The 18,202-nt window shown below is 42.7% G+C and overlaps 1 protein-coding gene across 39 annotated transcripts in view; it reads left to right on the forward strand.

Annotated features, from left to right (window-relative positions):
• PCNT (pericentrin) overlaps window positions 1-18,202 on the forward strand; it is a 142,253-nt gene that overhangs the window by 95,595 nt on the left and 28,456 nt on the right. For all 39 annotated transcript variants that reach the window (XM_070598017.1, XM_070598031.1, XM_070598034.1 and 36 more), the window contains 4 exons: window positions 5,817-6,602; window positions 7,703-7,894; window positions 14,894-15,619; window positions 16,466-16,568. In XM_070598017.1, the coding sequence (XP_070454118.1) occupies window positions 5,817-6,602; window positions 7,703-7,894; window positions 14,894-15,619; window positions 16,466-16,568 (1,807 nt within the window). The remainder of the gene's footprint in view (window positions 1-5,816; window positions 6,603-7,702; window positions 7,895-14,893; window positions 15,620-16,465; window positions 16,569-18,202) is intronic.

Below are 18,202 nucleotides of genomic sequence, written 5' to 3' on the forward strand. Positions count from 1 at the left end.
AAATAAATTTTCATTTCTATGGGGTAAATACCTAGGAGTAGAGTGGCTGATTCATATGTAAGTATGTGTTTAACCTTAAAAGAAGCTGTCAAACTGTTTCCAAAGTTGCTCTACCATTTTACCACGCACCGCCAGCAGTGCCTGAGGGCTCCAGTCAATCACGTCTTCACCAGCACGTGGTACGGTCAGTCTTACTTGTTTTAGCCATTTTAGTAGGTGTGTAGTGGTATATACTCTTGGGGTTTAATTCACATTTTCTTAATGACTAATGATCCTGAGCATCTTTTTATAGGCTATTTTGCCATACATATTGTGGCAAAATGTTTATTCAAATCCTTTGCTAATTTTTTAAAAGTTGGATTGTTCATTTTCATACTGAGTTTTGGGAATTCCTCGTATCTTCTGAGTATGGTTTTGTTTATTTGTTTGTTTTGTTTTTTAAGATTGGTACCTAAGCTAACATCTGTTGCCAATCTTTTTGTTTTTTCCTTCTTCTTCTTCCCAAAGCCTCCCAGTACGTAGTTGTATCTTCTAGTTGTGAGTGCCTCTGGTTGTGGCATGTGGGACACTGCCTCAGAATGGCCTGATGAGTGGTGCCATGTCTGCACCTAGGATCTGAACTGGCAAAACCCTGGGCCGCTGAAGTGGAGTGTGTGAACTTAACCACTTGGCCATGGCACTGGCCCCTGAACGTGTTTTTTTGATATATGATCTGCAGATATTTTCACCCACTGCAGCTGTCTCTTTATTCTCTTTAACAGTGTTTTTCACAGAGCAAAACCTTTTAGTTTTGATGAAGTTCAATTTATTAATTTTTTAAATGGATATCCTTTTGGATTTGTATCTGAGAGCTCTTTACCTAATCCCAGATCACAAAGATTTTCTCATATGTTTTCTCTTAGAAATTTCATAGTTTTGCTTGGTATTCAAGTCTATGATGCACTGTATTTTTTTTTTTTTTTTTTTTTTTTTTATAATTTGTTTTTTTTTTTTTAAGATTTTATTTTTTCCTTTTTCTCCCCAAAGCCCCCCGGTACATAGTTGTATATTCTTCGTTGTGGGTCCTTCTAGTTGTGGCATGTGGGACGCTGCCTCAGCGTGGTCTGATGAGCAGTGCCATGTCCGCGCCCAGGATTCGAACCAACGAAACACTGGGCCGCCTGCAGCGGAGCGCGCGAACTTAACCACTCGGCCACGGGGCCAGCCCCCTGCACTGTATTTTTTGGCACATGGGTGTGTAATTGTTCCAGCACTGTTTGTTCAAACAGTAATCTTTTCTCCATTGAAAATCTTTGGAGAAATCTGTGGAGAAAATCTTCTCCATATTTGTTTGGATCTATTTCTGAACTCTATTCAGTTTTATTGATCTAGGTTTCTCTCTCTTTACTAATACCACACTATTTCTGTAGCTTTTCAGTAAGTCTTGAAGTCAGATAATGTAAATCATCCAACTTCTTCTGTTTACAAAATTGTTTTGGTTCTTCTAGTTCCTTTGGCTTTCCATATAATTGTAGAATCAACAAAGTGATATCTACAGAAGAATCTTGCTGGCATTTTGATTTGGATTGCATTGAGTCTAGATTGATCATGAAAGAATTAACATCTTGACAATATTGAGTCTTCCAATCCGTGAACGTGGTGTAACTCTCCATTTATTTGTCGTCTTGGATTTCTTTCATTGGTGGTGTATTGTTTTCAACTTATGTATCCTGCATGTGTTTTGTTAGATTTATATCTACATATTTTTGTTGTGGTGCTGTCCTAAATGATATGTTTATTTAATTTAAAAATAGTATGTTTTGGGGCCAGCCTGGTGGCACAGTGGTTAAGTTCGCACGTTCCACTTCGGTGCCCTGGGGTTCGCCAGTTTGGATCCCGTGTGCTGACATGGCACCACTTGGCAAGCCATGCTGTGATAGGCGTCCCATATATAAAGTAGAGGAAGGTGGGCACGGATGTTAGCTTAGGGGTCAGTCTTCCTCAGCAAAAAGAGGAGGATTGGTGGCAGATGTGAGCTCAGGGCTAATCTTCCTCAAAAGAAAAGAAAATTTTGAATTCTACTTGTTCATTGCTAGTATATAGAAATGCAATAGATTTTTTAAAATATTAACCTTGTATCCTGTGACTTTGCTAAATTCACTAATTAAATCTAGGAGCTTTTTTTGTTTATTCCATGGAATTTTCTATGTAGACTGTAATATCATCTGCAAATAGGGACAGTTTAATTTCTACTTTTCCATTCTGTACGGTTTTTATATCCTTTTCTTGCCTTTTGAGTTCGGACTTCCAGTACTATGTTGAATAGCAGTGGACATTTTTGCCTTGTTTCAGATCTTAAGGGAAAACATTCTGGCTTTCACTATTAAGTGTGATATTAGCTGTAGGTTTTAAAAATGATATTCCTTATCAAGTTAAGGAAGTTCTTCCCTACTCCTTGTTTTCTGAGTTTTTATCAAGAATGGTATTGAATTTTGCCAAATCAACTTTTGTTTTTTAGCAGTTGATAGGATCATGTGATTTTTCTTCTTTGTCCTATTAATAATTAGGCATATTACATTGATGGATTTTCAAATATTAAACCAGCTTTGAGTCCCTGGAATAAACCCCACCTGGTCACGGTGTATAGTTCTTTTTATATTTGCTGTGTTCTGTTTACTAGTATTTTGTTAAGAATCTGTTTATCTGTATTCGTCTCCCCTTTTCTGGTGAATTCTGTCTGGTTTTGGTATCAGAGTAATATTGGTTTCACTGAATGAATTGTTCCCTTGACTATTTTCTGGAAGAGGTTGTATAGAATTGGTATTATTTATTCTTTAAATGTTGAGTAGAATTTTTGAGTGAAACCAGCTGGACCTAGCAAGTTCTTTTTTTTAATTATGGAGTAAATTTCCTTACTAGGTGTAGGGCTGTTCAAATTATTTCATTATTGGAAATTTATTTTTTGAGGTGTTTTTTCTGCCTCACACTCTGTTTTGGAGCTCCAGTTACAATATGCTATACCTTTTACATTGTCCTATGGGTGTTTGAGGCTGTGTGCATTTTTTATAATTCTTTTCTTTTCCTCTTATGGGATAATGGACTCGCTGTCATATCCAGGGTTTTCTTAAGCCCATTGAGTGAATCCCTAAATTTCATACATTGTAATTTTTAGTTCTGGAATTTTGGTTTCTTTTCATAGTTTTCTCTGCCTGACTTCCTCTCTTTTTGTTTATCATGAGCATTCTTGTCTTTACGTCCTGAACACAGCTGTGGCGTAGGCTTTAACACCCGTGTTAGCTCGTTCCAGCTTTTTTGTCATCTCTGGATTGGTTGCCATTGGTTGTCTTTTTTTTGTTAAGAATTGACCACATGTTGCTGATTTTTTTGTGTGTAGATTAATTTTCGTTTGCATTCTTGATATCCTGCCAATTATGTTGTGGGGACTCTTGCTTCTGAAGAGCGTTGAGGCTTTGTTTCAATGATAGTTGTCTTGGTTAGACTCAAGTATGCACTCTGTCCTGCCTGCAGAGAGAGTGCCCGGATTGGCCCAGGATGTGGGCGGAGCTGACACACAGGGTTCGGGATTTCCTTCCCTGCTTCTCTGTCCTTCTCTGTCCTTCTCTGTGGCTCCAGCTGCCCTGGCCCCTTCTCCCGGGCCTTATCCGGCTGCGTTGCTCCAGGACACAGACGGAGAGACGGAAACTCCCCCATCTGGGGGCCTCTGTCATGTCTGAGTCCCCTGCAAGGTGTCCTGGACCTGCAGGCGGGTTGGGTGTGGCTGTTAGGTTTTGCAAGGTGGGTTCTGAGGAGTGTCCGTCTGCACACCCGTCTTGGAGCTCCACGGCCCCTCCTGGGTGATTTCAGCCCCACCTCATGATGCCTCACAGAACAACACCACCAAGGGAGAGACGCCCTCTGAGACACCACTTCTGGGTCAGGGGGGCCGTCTTGGCTGCCCTTGGTGGGAGTGCTCAGGCCTGATCTCTTCCACGCTGTTCCGTGTCTAAAGGGCCACCACACACGCTCAGGGAGACGGTGCCCTGTGTGCTGGGCCTGCATGTCTGCTGCTTTTTGGCCCTGCCTGCGCTGCCATCCTCCTCCTCCTGGCACCCTTGCCTGTTGTTGCTCCTCTGCCTCCTCGCCTGCTCTGGTTGCGCTATGTCTCAGAGGGCTTATTTTAGGTTGTGGTGTTTTACATTTTAAAGCCAGCTTCATATGCTGGCTGTAATTTTTTTTTTTTTTGAGGAAGGTTAACCCTGAGCTAACATCTGCCACCAATCCTCTTCTTTTGCTGAGAAAGACTGGCCCTGAGCTAACGTCTGTGCTCATCTTCCTCTACTTCATATGTGGGATGCCTACCACAGCATGGCCTGCCAAGTGGTGCCATGTCCTCACCAGTGATCCGAACTGGCGAGCCCCAGGCTGCTGAAGTGGAACGTGTACACTTAGCCACTGTGCCACCGGGCCAGCTCCCTGGCTGTAATATTTTAAGTGTAATATTTGTGTTGTGAGTGTGGCTGCTTTGTACTGTGTACCTTTTCATCTCAGTGTAATTAGTGCATTACATGAATAAGCACAAATTATACACCATCAGAATTATCCCTAAAACTTCCTTAACTTTTCTGTGAGTAGGGGGACATGGGTCTGTGTGCACACAGCATTGGGGGTGCAAACTGCAGCTGGGTGTGAGGGTCTCACTTCATGCTGAGACATTCTTTTGCTAACTTTGTAATATGGCATTCAGACATAGTAAATGTGTGTCAATGTATGACTGATAGTATCCAAACCAAAACCAAAAATTAATCAGTTTTCTTGTTTTCATTTTCACTACGGGCCAGATTTGAATGTGAATTTAAAGTAAGTGTTAAGTAATACTAGTGAAACCAAGAATTGTGAAACCCTCAATTTTTTGGAAGCAAAATATTAGACTATAACAAATTGGTTGAAGCTTGTTAACTAGAACACAAATTGGTTAGAATTTTTATTTTTTGGTCACTATCAGTGATGTGATCTTAAGAGAATGGAGTTGGGAGCCATATTGACATAGATTTCAATCCTGATTTTCCATTTACTGTCTTTGTGGTCTTGGCAAGATATTTAATATTTAAGTTTCAATTGTTCCATCTTTGATATAGGAATAATAACATTTCTCACCTTAAAATTGTTGAAGATTAGATAAATAGCACAAGTAAAAGCGTTCTTAGTTGGCTGGTGTGGCACAGTGCTCAGCACAGGGTGGTCGAGGCGACAGAAACGATGTCCCCACGTCTCCGTGCAAACAGTGTGGAAATGTGCTCACTCACATTCCTCATTAACACACATTCTCTAGCCTGATTTTCTCACTTTCATTCTTATTCTAGTGTTAGAATGATACCTAAAATCTAAATGCTCCCTTTAGGAAAATCAAACAAATCAAAGTTGTTTAGATGGTAACAAAACGCACGTTTAGAAGGTGGTAGCACATGAGTGTGTAGGTGTCATTGATTGAGAAGTGGCCAAGTTAGAGCTGCTTCTGTATTTTGGCGGCCAAGGGTTGTGGTCCTAACAGCGGTGGGACGCAGCCTTGACTGAAGGGTCAGAGCAAGTAGCAAAGCAGCAGTGGGAGGTGGTGCTGTCCGACTGTTCGATGAGCTTGAAGTAGTCACGGTGCCGCATTTGGGTGTTTTTCAAATTTTAAATGTCTTTGGGTGACGTTGTTAGTTTCTTCCCACAGTTTTGTTTTTCGAGCTGTGAAGTCTCTCCACTTCTGTAAGAATGAATTCAGGCTTAACTGTAAGTTGAAAGAGGGAAATTCTGAAGTTGTTAGACTTAATTTGCCTCTGAAATGTGTTTTTCAGGTTATGTATAGCAGAAGTTCTGAAATCGAGGAGCTGAAATCCATTATTGAGAATTTGCAAGAGAATCAGGAACGATTACAGAAGGATAAGGCAGAAGAAATTGAGCAGCTCCATGAAGTCATCGAGAAACTGCAGAGAGAGCTCTCCCTCGGGGGACTTGCGGTGCATGAAGTCAGTGACTGCCGTGCCGAAGACCTGCAGAGTGAGCTGGAGCGGGGGCTGCTCTGCCTCCAGGCTGAGGGGGCCGAGGCCCATGCGGCGCTGGAGGGTGAGCTCCAAGCCGCGCTGGCTGCCAAGGAGGCCCTGAGCCAGCTGCTTGCTGAGCAGGAGCGCAGGCATGGCCAGGCCCTGGAGGCCCTGCAGCAGCGCCTGCGGGGTGCTCAGGAGGCTGCCGCAGGGCAGCTGGTGGAGCTGAGGCATGGCACGGCCCGCAGGGAGGCCGAGGTCCAGCGCCTGGCCTCCCAGATCCGAGAGTTTGAAGCTGCTCTAAAAGCAAAAGAAGTGAAGATTGTGGAAAGAGATTTAGAAATTGAGGCCATGAACAAACAGAAGTCTGCCTACTCCACTGAGCTGCAGAACATCCTGTCGGCCTTAACCCGCTTCCGCCGTGCCCTGGAACAGCAGCCCCTGGCTGCTGCGGACGAGCCCCCTGAGCTGCAGCGGCTCCGAGTGCAGTGTGCCCGCCTCAGCCGCCAGCTGCAGACACTGAACCAGCGGTTCCTGAGGTGCCAGGAGGCACTGGACAAGCCACAGGAGCACGGGGCCCGTCTGTACCCTCGTGTAGAGGTCAGCTCCCAGGGATGGGTCCCCTGGGGTTAAAGAGGCTTTCTGTGATGAAGAGTCAGAACAGGGTGTGGGCAGCAGGAAGCTGACCACAACCCCCAACGGCCATGGCAGTGACCCACAGGTGGGCCTCATTCACTCTGCAGGCCCACAGGTGTCTCAGCTTCTGTGTTCAGAGAGCTGGGGCGTGCTGGGGGAGCTGGGGTGTCCCTGGAGCCTGCAGGAAGCCCTCACCAGGCAGTGAGTGGCCGAGCCCTGGGGCTGGACCAGAGGGAGTTAAGTGTTCTCTGAAGGAGACTGAATTTCTTTTCTTTCTCTTCTACTCTTTTTCTTTTAATTTTAATGACCTTCCTTCTTTCTCTGCTGGGCAGGGAGGATGCAGTTTCCATTGGGTGGCTCATGATGTAGAGAAATGAGTCTGAAGCTCATGCTGGCCTGGGGCCCATTTAGGATCCGTAGAACTTCAAGTCAGAACACATGTACACTGTGAAATCGGGCTGGGGTTTCACTGTTTTGTACAGTTTTAAACTTAATATCGTAAGTTATTAAGCTTTTTAAAACACTTCTTTAATAGGATAGGGAACATCAGTGATGTGGAGAGTACCCGATGTGAAGTCTCTTACTTCCCCTCTGGGTTCTAGTTAGATGGTCCATCCTTTAATGAGCATTCCCTCTAAAACGCTTTATGCTCATTTCATTTTGGAACATGTTCCAGTTTGTTTTTGAGTAGAAGTCGGGATTCACAGCCTGCTGCCCCACACCAGCTCAGCATTCTGTGTCGAGCGGCCGCGCTTCCATGTGCTTTGTGGGGTCACCCTCAGTTGGTGCCTAGGCCCTTGGAGCCATCAGCCTCGAGCACATCTTGACCTGCTGTGGGTGTTGGGTGCACAGTGCTGGTCTCCTGCTCTCCCTGTGTGATTTTGGAGACAGGAGACTTGCTGGTTACGACCTGTGGACTTTCCCTCATGGCCCTGCTGGCTGACACATTGGCTCCAGGACTCCCGAGAGTCTGAAGCACCCAGCACCCGGCTCACTGCACGTCTGTCTGATGTGTTTAGCTTTGTCTTTATAAGCATCATCATTACTCTCTCTCCTTATTGTAGAGTCCGGTTAAGGATGGTTTGCAGCCTGCGAAAGCCCTGGTGACGTCAGACCATGCAGGTCTCCAGAAGCGAGACAGTGTGATGTCGGTGCTCACAGTCTGCCAGAGGCAGCTGGAGTCTGAGCTGCTCTTGGTGAAAAACGAACTGCGCTTGAGTGTGGAGGACCATGGCAAAGTGTCAGGGCGAGCGAAGGTACTGCGGTGGCTCCGGAAGAGGCTGGGCATTGAGCACATGGGGCAGATCGGGGCAGAGATTCGCTCTGGCACTTCGGCTGGCTGTGGCACACATTATGTAGACTGTAGACAGTGACAGTGATTTTGCAGAGTCTCTCACGTTCTTGTGGCAGTGCTGTTCAGATCTGTTTTGAAATTGGCTACATGTTTTATTCAAGCACTCTAGAAGCACACATTTCCCAGTCTAATCAGCTGGTGAGAAATGAGCAGTTACTTCCTCCTTATGATCGATACAAGCAGGATTTAGCTGGCCTGCAGGGCTCGTCTCTAGGATTTTTTGTGTGGGGACACATCACCACACAGCCGTACTGTGGCTTCTGAACTTTATCGCCAGGGTCTCTTTTATGTTGAAAGCTTTCACATTTATTTTTTTAACCTCAGTTTATTTTTTGTACATAATTTTACTTGTGCTCCCAGCAAAGCAGAGCGGAATAATCTGGAGTTCAACAGTTTAAAATTCTGATCACCAGGACAGAAGCTACAAGAAAGTTGACATTTCTTTCCCTAGGGTGGGGAGGTTGCACATCGGCAACGTCACATTGTTGCAGGGTCGAGGTGTTATGAAAACCAAAAGTGGTTGGCTGGTTTGGAGGGTTACCACACTGTGCTTGGGTCTGCAGCCTGCTCAGACCTGGCTCTCTTGAGACCGGTAACCCTGCTGGTGTGGACGTTGTACAGTTTGCTAGGATGTTCAGCCCCACCCTCCTATGAGATGCCACATGCACCACGTTAGAATGGTAGACTCTAAGACTCTGAATTCCACGGCCCACCAGCCCAGTGGTTTCAGAGCAGGACTATGGGCCTGTGTCTGCGGTTTTGACAGAAGATGCCTGAATCTGGTTTCATGTGTTTATCAAATCCCCTCAGGAAATATATTCTATTTAGAGAGAAGCTTTTCACCAACTCTGTATAGCAAACTTGTCTCAGTACCCTCATGGTAGGAACGTTTGTTTGAATTCTTAAGAGAAAACTCAGCCCTGCAATATCATGAACTGGTCGACAAATTCTTACAAGTTACACACTGACAGGGAAATTCCAAATTTGTTCCGTAAATCACAATTTTGTGTTTTTCAATGTTTGCATATAGAACTTTCCAGGACTTTTTTTCCTTAAAAAAAAAAAGCTTACATCCTCAGTATATTACCACAGAAATAGGTTATGACAATTTGCCTGTGTGTGTGTGGTAAAACACACATAACGTAAGATTTACATCTTAACCATTTTTAAATGTACAGTTCAGTGGTATTATATACATTCATAATGTTGTGTACTCATCCCTCTCCGTAGCTTTTTTCATCTAGTAAAACTCAAACTCTGTCCCCATTAAACAGTAACTCCAGTTCCCCTCTCTTCTTAGCTCCTGGCAACCACCATTCTCCTTCCTGTCTTTATGAATCTGACTCCTCTAGGGGCCTCATATAAGTGGATCATACAGTATTTGTCTTTTTGTGACTGGCTTATTTCACTTAAATGTTCTCAAGGTTCAACCATGTTGTAGCATGTGTCAGAATTTCTTTTTTAAGGCTGAATAATAATTTGGTTATATATGCAGTATTTTTTTTGAGAAACAAATCCTGCATTTGTTTCTCCAAAAAAAATGCTGCTGTGAACATGAGTGCGCAAATATCTCTTAGAGACCCTGCTTTCAATTCTTTTGGGTATGTACCCAAAAGTGGAATTTCTGGATCATCTGGTAATCCTATTTTCAACTTTTTGAGGAACTGCCATACTGTTTTCCATAGCGGCTGCACCACTTGACTTTCCCATCAAAAGTACACAAGGGGTCCAAGTTCTCCACGTCTTCACCAACACTTGTTATTTTCTGTCTTTTTGATAGTGGTCATCCTCACATGTGAGGTGGTATCTCACATACTTTTGATTTGCATTTCCCTAATGAGTAGTGATATTTGGTATCTTTTCATGTGCTTATTGGCCATTTGTGTATAACTTCTTTGGAAAAATGTGTATTCACGTCCTTTGCTTGTATGTAAATCAGCTTGGTTGTTTCTGTTAAGTTTTAGGAGTTCTCTGTATATTCTGGATATAAGTCCTTATCAGATGTATGATTTGCAAATATTTTCTCTCATTTTGTGGGTTGCCTTTTTATTATGTGGGCAGTGTCTTTTTTTTTTAAGATTTTATTTTTCCTTTTTCTCCCCAAAGCCCCCTGGTACATAGTTGTGTATTTTTAGTTGTAGGTCCTTCTAGTTGTGGCATGTGGGACACCGCCTCAGCATGGCTTGATGAACAGTGCCATGTCCATGCCCAGGATCCGAACCGGTGAAACCCTGGGCTGCCACAGGGGAGCACGCAAACTTAACCACTCAGCCACAGGGCCGGCCTCATGGGTAGTGTCTTTTGATGCACAAATTTTTAAAATTTCATGAAGCCCAATTTGTCTGTCTTTCCTTTTGTTGCCTGTGTCTTTGATGTCATATCCAAGAAATCATAGCCAAATCCAATGTCGTGAAGCTTTTGCCCTGTTTTCTTCTCAGAGTTTTATAGTTTTAGGTCTTTGGTCTATTTTGGGTTAATTTTTGTGTATGGTGTTAGATAAGGGTCCAACTTCATTCTTTTGCATGTGGAGATCCAGTTTTCCCAGCACCATTTTCTGAAAATGGTCTTAGCACCCTTGTCAAAAATCATTTGACCACATATGTGAGGATTTGCTTCTGGGCTCTCTTATTCTCTTCTACTGGTCTGTATGTCTGGTTTTATGCCAGTTACTGTAGCTTTGTCATAAATTTTGAAATCAGAAAGTTTAAGTCCTCCTGCTTTGTTTTTCTTTTTTAAGATTATTTTGGCTATTTGGGGTCCTTTAAGATTCCATATGAATTTCAGGATGAAGTTTCTATTTCTGCAAAAAAGGTCATTGGAATTTTGTTAGAGATAGCATTGTATCTGTAGATTGCTTTGGGTAGTATTGACATATTAACAGTATTAAGTCTTTCAGTCTCTAAACATAAGATGTATTTCCATTTATTTCTGTCTCCCTTAATTTCTTTCAGCTGTGTTTTATGATTTGATTGTACAAGTCTTTCACCTCTTTGGTTAAGTTGATTCTTAATTATTTTCTAATTTTTTGTTGCTATTGTAAATGGAATTGTTTTCTTAATTTCCTTTTCAGGTTGTTTATTATTCCTGTATAGGAATGCAACTGATTTTTATATGTTGACATTGTATCCTGTGACTTTGCTGAATTATTTATTAATCCTTAGAGTTTTGTTGTGGAATCTTCAGTTTTCTACATATGATTGTATCATCTGTGAACATAGATATTTTTACTTCTTTCTTTCCAATTTGGATGCCTTTCATTTCTTTTTCTTGCATAATTGCTCCAGCTAGAATTTCCAAAACTGTGTTGAAGAGAAGCGGTGAAAGTGGGCATCCTTGCCTTGTTCTCAGAGGAAAAGCTTTTACTCTTTCACCATGAGTGTGATGTCCACTCTGTGTTTCTCGTGTATGACTTTTCTTATGTTAAAGTAGTTTCCTTCTATTCCTACTATGTTGAATTTTTTTTTTTTTTTTTTTAAAGAATTTATTTTTTTCCTTTTTTTTTTTTTTTTTTCTCCCCAAAGCCCCCGGGTACACAGTTGTATATTCTTCGTTGTGGGTCCTTCTAGTTGTGGCATGTGGGACGCTGCCTCAGCGTGGTTTGACGAGCAGTGCCATGTCCGCGCCCAGGATTCGAACCAACGAAACACTGGGCCGCCTGCAGCGGAGCGCGCGAACTTAACCACTCGGCCACGGGGCCAGCCCCCTATGTTGAATTTTTTTTATCGTGAAAGGGTGTTGAATCTTGTCAGGTGCTTTTCTACATTGAGATGATGTTGTGATTTCCCCTTCATTTTCTTAATGGGGTGTACTACATTGATTTTCCTATGTTGAACTATCCTTCCATTTCAGGAATAAACACCACTTGATTATGGTGTATAATCCTTTTGATATGCTATTAAATTTGATTTACTAGTGTTTTGTTGAGGACTTTTATGTCATTGTTCATAAGGGATACTGGTTTGTAGTTTTCATTTTTTGTGATGTCTTTGCCTTTAGTATCAAGGTAATGCTGGCCTCGTAGTTAGGAGGCATGCCTCTGGTGCTTTCCTATAAAAGAGAGTGTAGAGAATTGGTCTAGGTTTTTCCTTAAATGTTTGGTCGAATTCACCAGTGAAGCCATCAGGTCCAGGGCTTTGTTTTGTTCAAGATTTTTGATTACTGATTTCAATCTCCTTTGTCTCTTGTAACCTTTCTTGGTTTGAATTTAGTTTGTCTGATGTTAATATAGGCACCATGTTTTCCTTTGGTTAATACTTGCATGGATATGTTTTTCCATCATTTCAATTTAAAACTACTTGTGTCTTTGTGTCCAAAGTAAGCTTTTTGTAGACAGCATATGGTTGGATCATGTGTTTTTATGTATTCTGCCAATCTCTGTCTTTGATTGGAGAGCTTAATGCATTTACATTTAAAGTAATTACTGACGTGGAGGCATGTACTTTTGTCATCTTGCTATTTGTTTGCTATGTACCTTATAGCTTTTTTTGGTTCCTCATTCTTGCATTACTGTCTTCTCTTGGGTTGATTTTTTCACAATCAATCTCTGAAGTTTATTTTTTAGAGTCAAATGTTTAAATTCCTTTCTCATTCCTCTTTGTGTATATTCTGTAGCTATTTTCTTTGTGGTTACTGAGGGGGATTACATTTAGCATCTGAAAGTTATAATGCTCTTATTTGAGTTTACAGCAGTTTAACTTCAATAACATACAAAACTCTGCTCCTTTACAGGTCTGTCCCTACCCCTTTTAGTTGTTGATGTCACAAAATTATATCTTTATACTTGTGTGCCCCAAAATGTAAACTAATAATTCTTTTAAATGCTTTAATCTCTTAAATTATGTAGAGAACAACATGTGAAGTTACAAACTAAAGTTACAATAATACTAACTTTTAGACTAATGGTTTTTTAAAAAAATATTCATGATGAAAACAAAATGTGGAGCTACAAACCATTGTTACCCAGCACTAGCTTTTATAACTGCCTGTGTGTTTACCTTTATTGAGATCTTGATTTCTCCATGTGGCCTCAAAGTACCGTCTAGTGTCCTTTTGTTTCACCTGCAGGACTCCCTTGAACCTTTCTTGCAGGGCAGGTCTCGTGGTCACAGACTCCCTCAACTTTTGTTTATCTGGGAATGTTAATTTCTTCCTCAGTTTTGAAGAATTCTTAGTTGAAAGTTTTTTTTCTTTTAGCGCTTTGAATATTGGCGTACTGTCCTCTGGCCTCCAAACGTTTTGATGATAAATCTGTTGGAAGATTCCTTGTATGTGCCAGCCACTTCTCTCTTGCTACTTTCAAGATTTTCTTTGTCTTTGTCTTTTGTAAGTTTGATTATAATGTGTCTTGGTATGGGTCTCTTTGAGTGCATCTTAATTGGAGTTCACTGAGTTTCTTGGATGTTTATATTCAAATTTTTCATCAAATTTGTGATGTTTTCAGTCATTATGTCCTCAAATATTGTCTCTGCCTCCTTTTTCTCTTTTCTCCTTCCAGGACTTCTGTGATACATTTGTTGGTCTGCTTGATGGTGTCCCACAAGTCCTTTAGGTTCCATTCACTTTTCTCCATCTTTTTCTTTCTTTTCTGCAGACTCTGTAATTTACATTGTTCTGTCTTCAAGTTCACCGATTCTTTCTTCTGCTTCCTCAAATCTGCCTTTGAATGCTTATAAGGAATTTTTTATTTTAGTTATTGTACTTCTCATATTCAGAATTTCTTTTTAGCTTCTTTTTAGGTTTTCTATCTCTTTATTGATATTTATGTTTTGTTCATGCATCATTTTCTTGGTGTTTCTCCACATCTTCCTTAGGTCTTTGAGCATCTCTAAGACAGTTGTTTTAAAAGTCCATGTCAAGTAGATCTGCCCTTAGGTCTTTTTGGGGACAGTTTCTGTTGGTTTATTTTGTTCCTTTGAATGGTCCAGTACTTTTCTCTTTCTCTGTATGCCTTGTGATTTTTGTTGTTGGACACTGAACATTTGAATCTAATAATGTGGTAAATGTGGAAATACCTCTTCTTCAGGGTTTGCTGTCTTTGTTATTGTGTGCCTCTTTCTGATTGTTGTAGGCTGCCTGTATGCTGAGGATCAGCCTGAGGTGTAGACGTAAGGTCTTCTCAGGTCTTTCCTGAGCCTGTGCCTTTCCCTGGGCGCATGCAGTCACTTTCTGATTTTCTCTGTATATGCAGGTGTTTTTGAATGCCCTAGTTTTTAATTTCTCCACAAAAGGAAAAAAGAGAAAAAGGCAGTGGTAGAAAAAAAGGGTACCAGTCCTTTCAGCCAGAGCAGGAGGGCTGCAGTCTCAACCCCGCCTCTTGTGTGCACCTCTGTGATCAGAAGCAGCATCAGAGCCCAGATCCCCAGTATTTGGAGGACAGGGTCCTTTTGCACACACAAGGTCCTGCAAGCTGTGTGCAAGCTGCTCCAGGAACACGTGCACAGTTGCCTTTCAGGATGGGGGAGGGGGATGGTTAGTTGCTACTCTGCTAAGAGCTGAAATTGACCCAAATTGACTGCTGTGCATCCTCCAAGTCTTTCCCTGGAAGTTGCAAGCCTTCAACAGACTCCAGAATTCCAAAATTGTTACATTAGACAGATTCTGCCAGTACTACTGTCCAGGTGGGGAGACAGACTCCATTGTTTCCTGCTCTGCCACCATCCCAGAATCCTCTCCAACAACTGCCTTTTAGGCAAAGAGCATTGAGCCTGGATTCCATCTTTCATGGAATTAAAAAATCTTGAAATCTTAAGAGTCTAGAGGGACCAACGGGCTCATCATAGAATCTCATCCTTAATTGCTCAGTCTCTGAAATTGGCTCTAAAATACTAGACAGACAAATGTGACGCCATAAAGTTTAATCATTTTACTGTAAGTATATAAGTATATTCTTTTTTACCCGCAGGATAGGGAACAACTACTGGAAAGTTGTCAGCTGCAGAAAATTGATCTCATAACTCAGGTGAAACAACTTCAAGAAAAATTGAACTGTCTGGTACGTTCTCTGAGTGTCCCAGACATCGAGGCAGAGGACTCTGAATCCCAGCAGCCACTGGCATTTCCACGTGCACTTGAAAGTAGTTCCAGTGACAGTTCCAAAAACAGTGAACAAACTGACAGATCACCTCCTATTGATGCATTTAATATCGATAAAACCTCATGCGATCTAATTGACATTATTGGAAATCAGGATTCGTTGCTAAGAAATGAATTACCAAAGGTCCCTGTGGAAGATAAGATCGATTTGCAGGATGGGTCACTTTGTCTACAAGCTAGCTTGCACAGTAGCTCCCGTGACCTGACCCACACCGAGGGGGCCGAACCCTTGAAGAACGTGCTCAGGGCGATGGAGCTGTCCTCCTGGAGCTCCCCTGAGGTCATCAGGAAGGACTCAACGCTTGAGCCCCCACCCAGCCTTCCCCTGACGCCCTGCTCAGATGCCCTGAGCCAGCGCAGCCCAGACGCCTCCCTGCGGGACAGGATCAGCACCTCACTGCTCCAGGCTGACCAGTCAGGGCTGCTTTGTTACCCAGTCAGGTCAGCAGCAGAAACAGCTCCTAGGTGGGCAGAGTCTCTATTGGCCATAGACAGGGCTCCCTCTGCTGATCACCACGTGCAGCGGACAGCTGTGGTAAGTGTTCACCCCGGGTGCTGGTTTGGTGTCCATGGGATGCCCAAGGCCCCACTGTGTTCCCATGGAGATGTGTCTGCCTGGCCCGGGGTATCACAGCTGTAGCCATTGTTGGTTCACCTCCTGACAGGGCCTGTAGGCTGGGCACGGGTGAGCACCTGACCGTGCCCTGGTCAGCTGTGTGTGGGATGGTCACCTTCCTGCAGGACTAACCCGAATCTGTTGTAATATGCATATCTAGAGTACTTCATTTATTTTTTTAAAATATATGAGGTGCATTAGTCCTACTTGGAAATTCACCCTGGGCCTCAGTTTCTTAACTAACGCTGACTTTGAGAAGTACAGTCATAAGCCCATCTTTGTGTGTAGTTTGCATATGGGTTCTTTATCTGGAATATGTTTTTTAGATTTACTTTCAGTTGTATTTCATATTTAACAGGTTCCAGACATAATGTTCATTAATTTCAATATTTCAGTTTATTATTTTTGAGTTATATTTTATCATAATTTTGAGATTTTATGTGTCTTGGATTAAAGTAAAAATTAAATTAGAGAGATGGCTGATTTGGGGTACCCATATACCACCATTTTATGCAGAATTTTTTTAATCTGAAATACTTGTTAGTGACTTCTTTAATATATTCCTAGAGTACTGTGGATGAATTTGATTAAATTATTAGAAGCATATGACCTTAGTTTGTCCACAGGCTGTGCACACTTTTGTTTAGGTTCCATGTGGGAAGATAGTAAATTCAGGCCTTAGAAAGTTTCCATCTGGCCAGTTCAACTCCATGATGTAATAAGTTGTTATTTTTTGACCATTTAAAAATCTCCCTATTTGAGCAGGAGAAGGATGTTGAAGATTTTATCATAACATCTCTTGATTCTCAAGAAAAGTCCGGATCACCTCCTCTTGGGTTAGAAGGAAGAAGCGATGGAAGTGAAAATAGTGAGTCGGTCATCTTTGTTTAAACTTTTTATTTTTGCAGTTTCAGATCCAGAATCGCACAAGAATTCCTGCACACCCTCACACAGACCCCCCATTGTTAGCGTTTACCATGTTTGCTTGTGCATGCTCTCGCTGTCTCTCTCTGTTTCTCCCTGGGGTTACACTCTGAGTGTTACTTACAGACCTGATGTTGTCTTACTCCTGGGAATGTCATTGTGCCTTTCATGAAGTCTAGTTCATGGCACTGCACTTGACACCAGGACGTGCAAACTGACCCAAGGCAGTGTCTCGTCTGCAGACCTCACTTAGATTTTGCTAGTTGTCCCATTAGCACCCTTTACAGAAAAGAACACCAGCTGGCATGATGCATTCAGATATCTGTAGAGCAGAGACTGGTCAGAGGCAGGCCAGGTGCCTGGCACAGAGTTCAGGCTGGGAGGCCATGCCCTATGGACCGCAAGGGGCGCCTCCATACATTTCAGGCGATCCTGCATCTTCCGTTGGGCGTCTGTAGCAAGGTGGTCTGCATGAGTGCATCTTGTGTGTCTCTGCGAGTGCACGTAACAATGCCTTGTTCTCCCCAGGGCATCACAGCACCAGCGTGTCATGTCGGTTGGGACCTGGGCAGCCGTGTCTGCCAGGTTTATTCTCATTTTTTCGTCTTTAGTGGCTCTGTGTCCTGGGGGAGGTACTTGGAGACCATGCAGAGGTTCTGTTTCTCGTGCTTTAGCATTTGTGGTGGTTCCTGCCTGGGTCATTGTCATGATGCCAAACTGGTTTTTAACTTCCTAATTTCTTCTACAATTGTTAGCTTTTTACAAGTTAGTCAGTCACTTCTTGAGGTGTTTTAACTTTTTAAAAAAATTTCATCATTGGCTCATTTAGTGCTTTTGAGAGCAAAACCATAGTAAGCTACAGTTCTTTGGCAATTTCAACATTTGCAGAATAGGGCCAGCAACATTTTAATTTTAGTTTTTGTTCACTCCAGGTAGTAAGCGTGTGAGTTAAGGATTTGGGCGGTTCTGCAGGGTGTATTCCAGGAGCAGCCTTAGTCCAGTGTCCTCTCTCCAAATTGCCAGTCCCTGAGGACATCCACATCCAACTTTCAGAAATGTGTTCTAGTATTTATTTTCAAATCATATTTGCCAGTGAAAATAATATGTTTGAACTTCCCGGTGGCAAACTCCATGTGTCCCTTCCCCGTCTTCACTTTCTGTCCCATCATCGCTGAGCGTTTGCATTCTGGGGACATATGTCTTGACTCTCGAGGAGCCACTGAGTGTGTGTGACCTCTCTCGCATGGCTTCCACTCCCCTTTCTCTGGGCCTCCTCCGTGGTCCCTGTCACCGGCCTCCCCACACTGTGCCTGATTGTGGCTGTGCGCCATCCTCACTTTCCATGTGGGACCCCTTCTCCCTCCTTGATGGCCCTTAATTTAGTTAAGCATGTTCTCTCGAAGCTTATGGAGAAAAAACATGCAGGAGATGGGTTTTTTTTGAGAACTTTTGGGTCTTGCTGGTGTTTATTGATAGTTTGGGCTTGGTGTGGACTCCTGTGTGAGAAGTCTCGTTCCTTCAGAACACCAAGCGCCGGCCGCTGTCCTGACCCTGTGTTGCGAGAGACCTCCACATGCC

This window comes from Equus przewalskii, chromosome 27, assembly GCF_037783145.1.
Source record: "Equus przewalskii isolate Varuska chromosome 27, EquPr2, whole genome shotgun sequence".
Classification (NCBI taxonomy): Eukaryota; Metazoa; Chordata; class Mammalia; order Perissodactyla; family Equidae; genus Equus; species Equus przewalskii.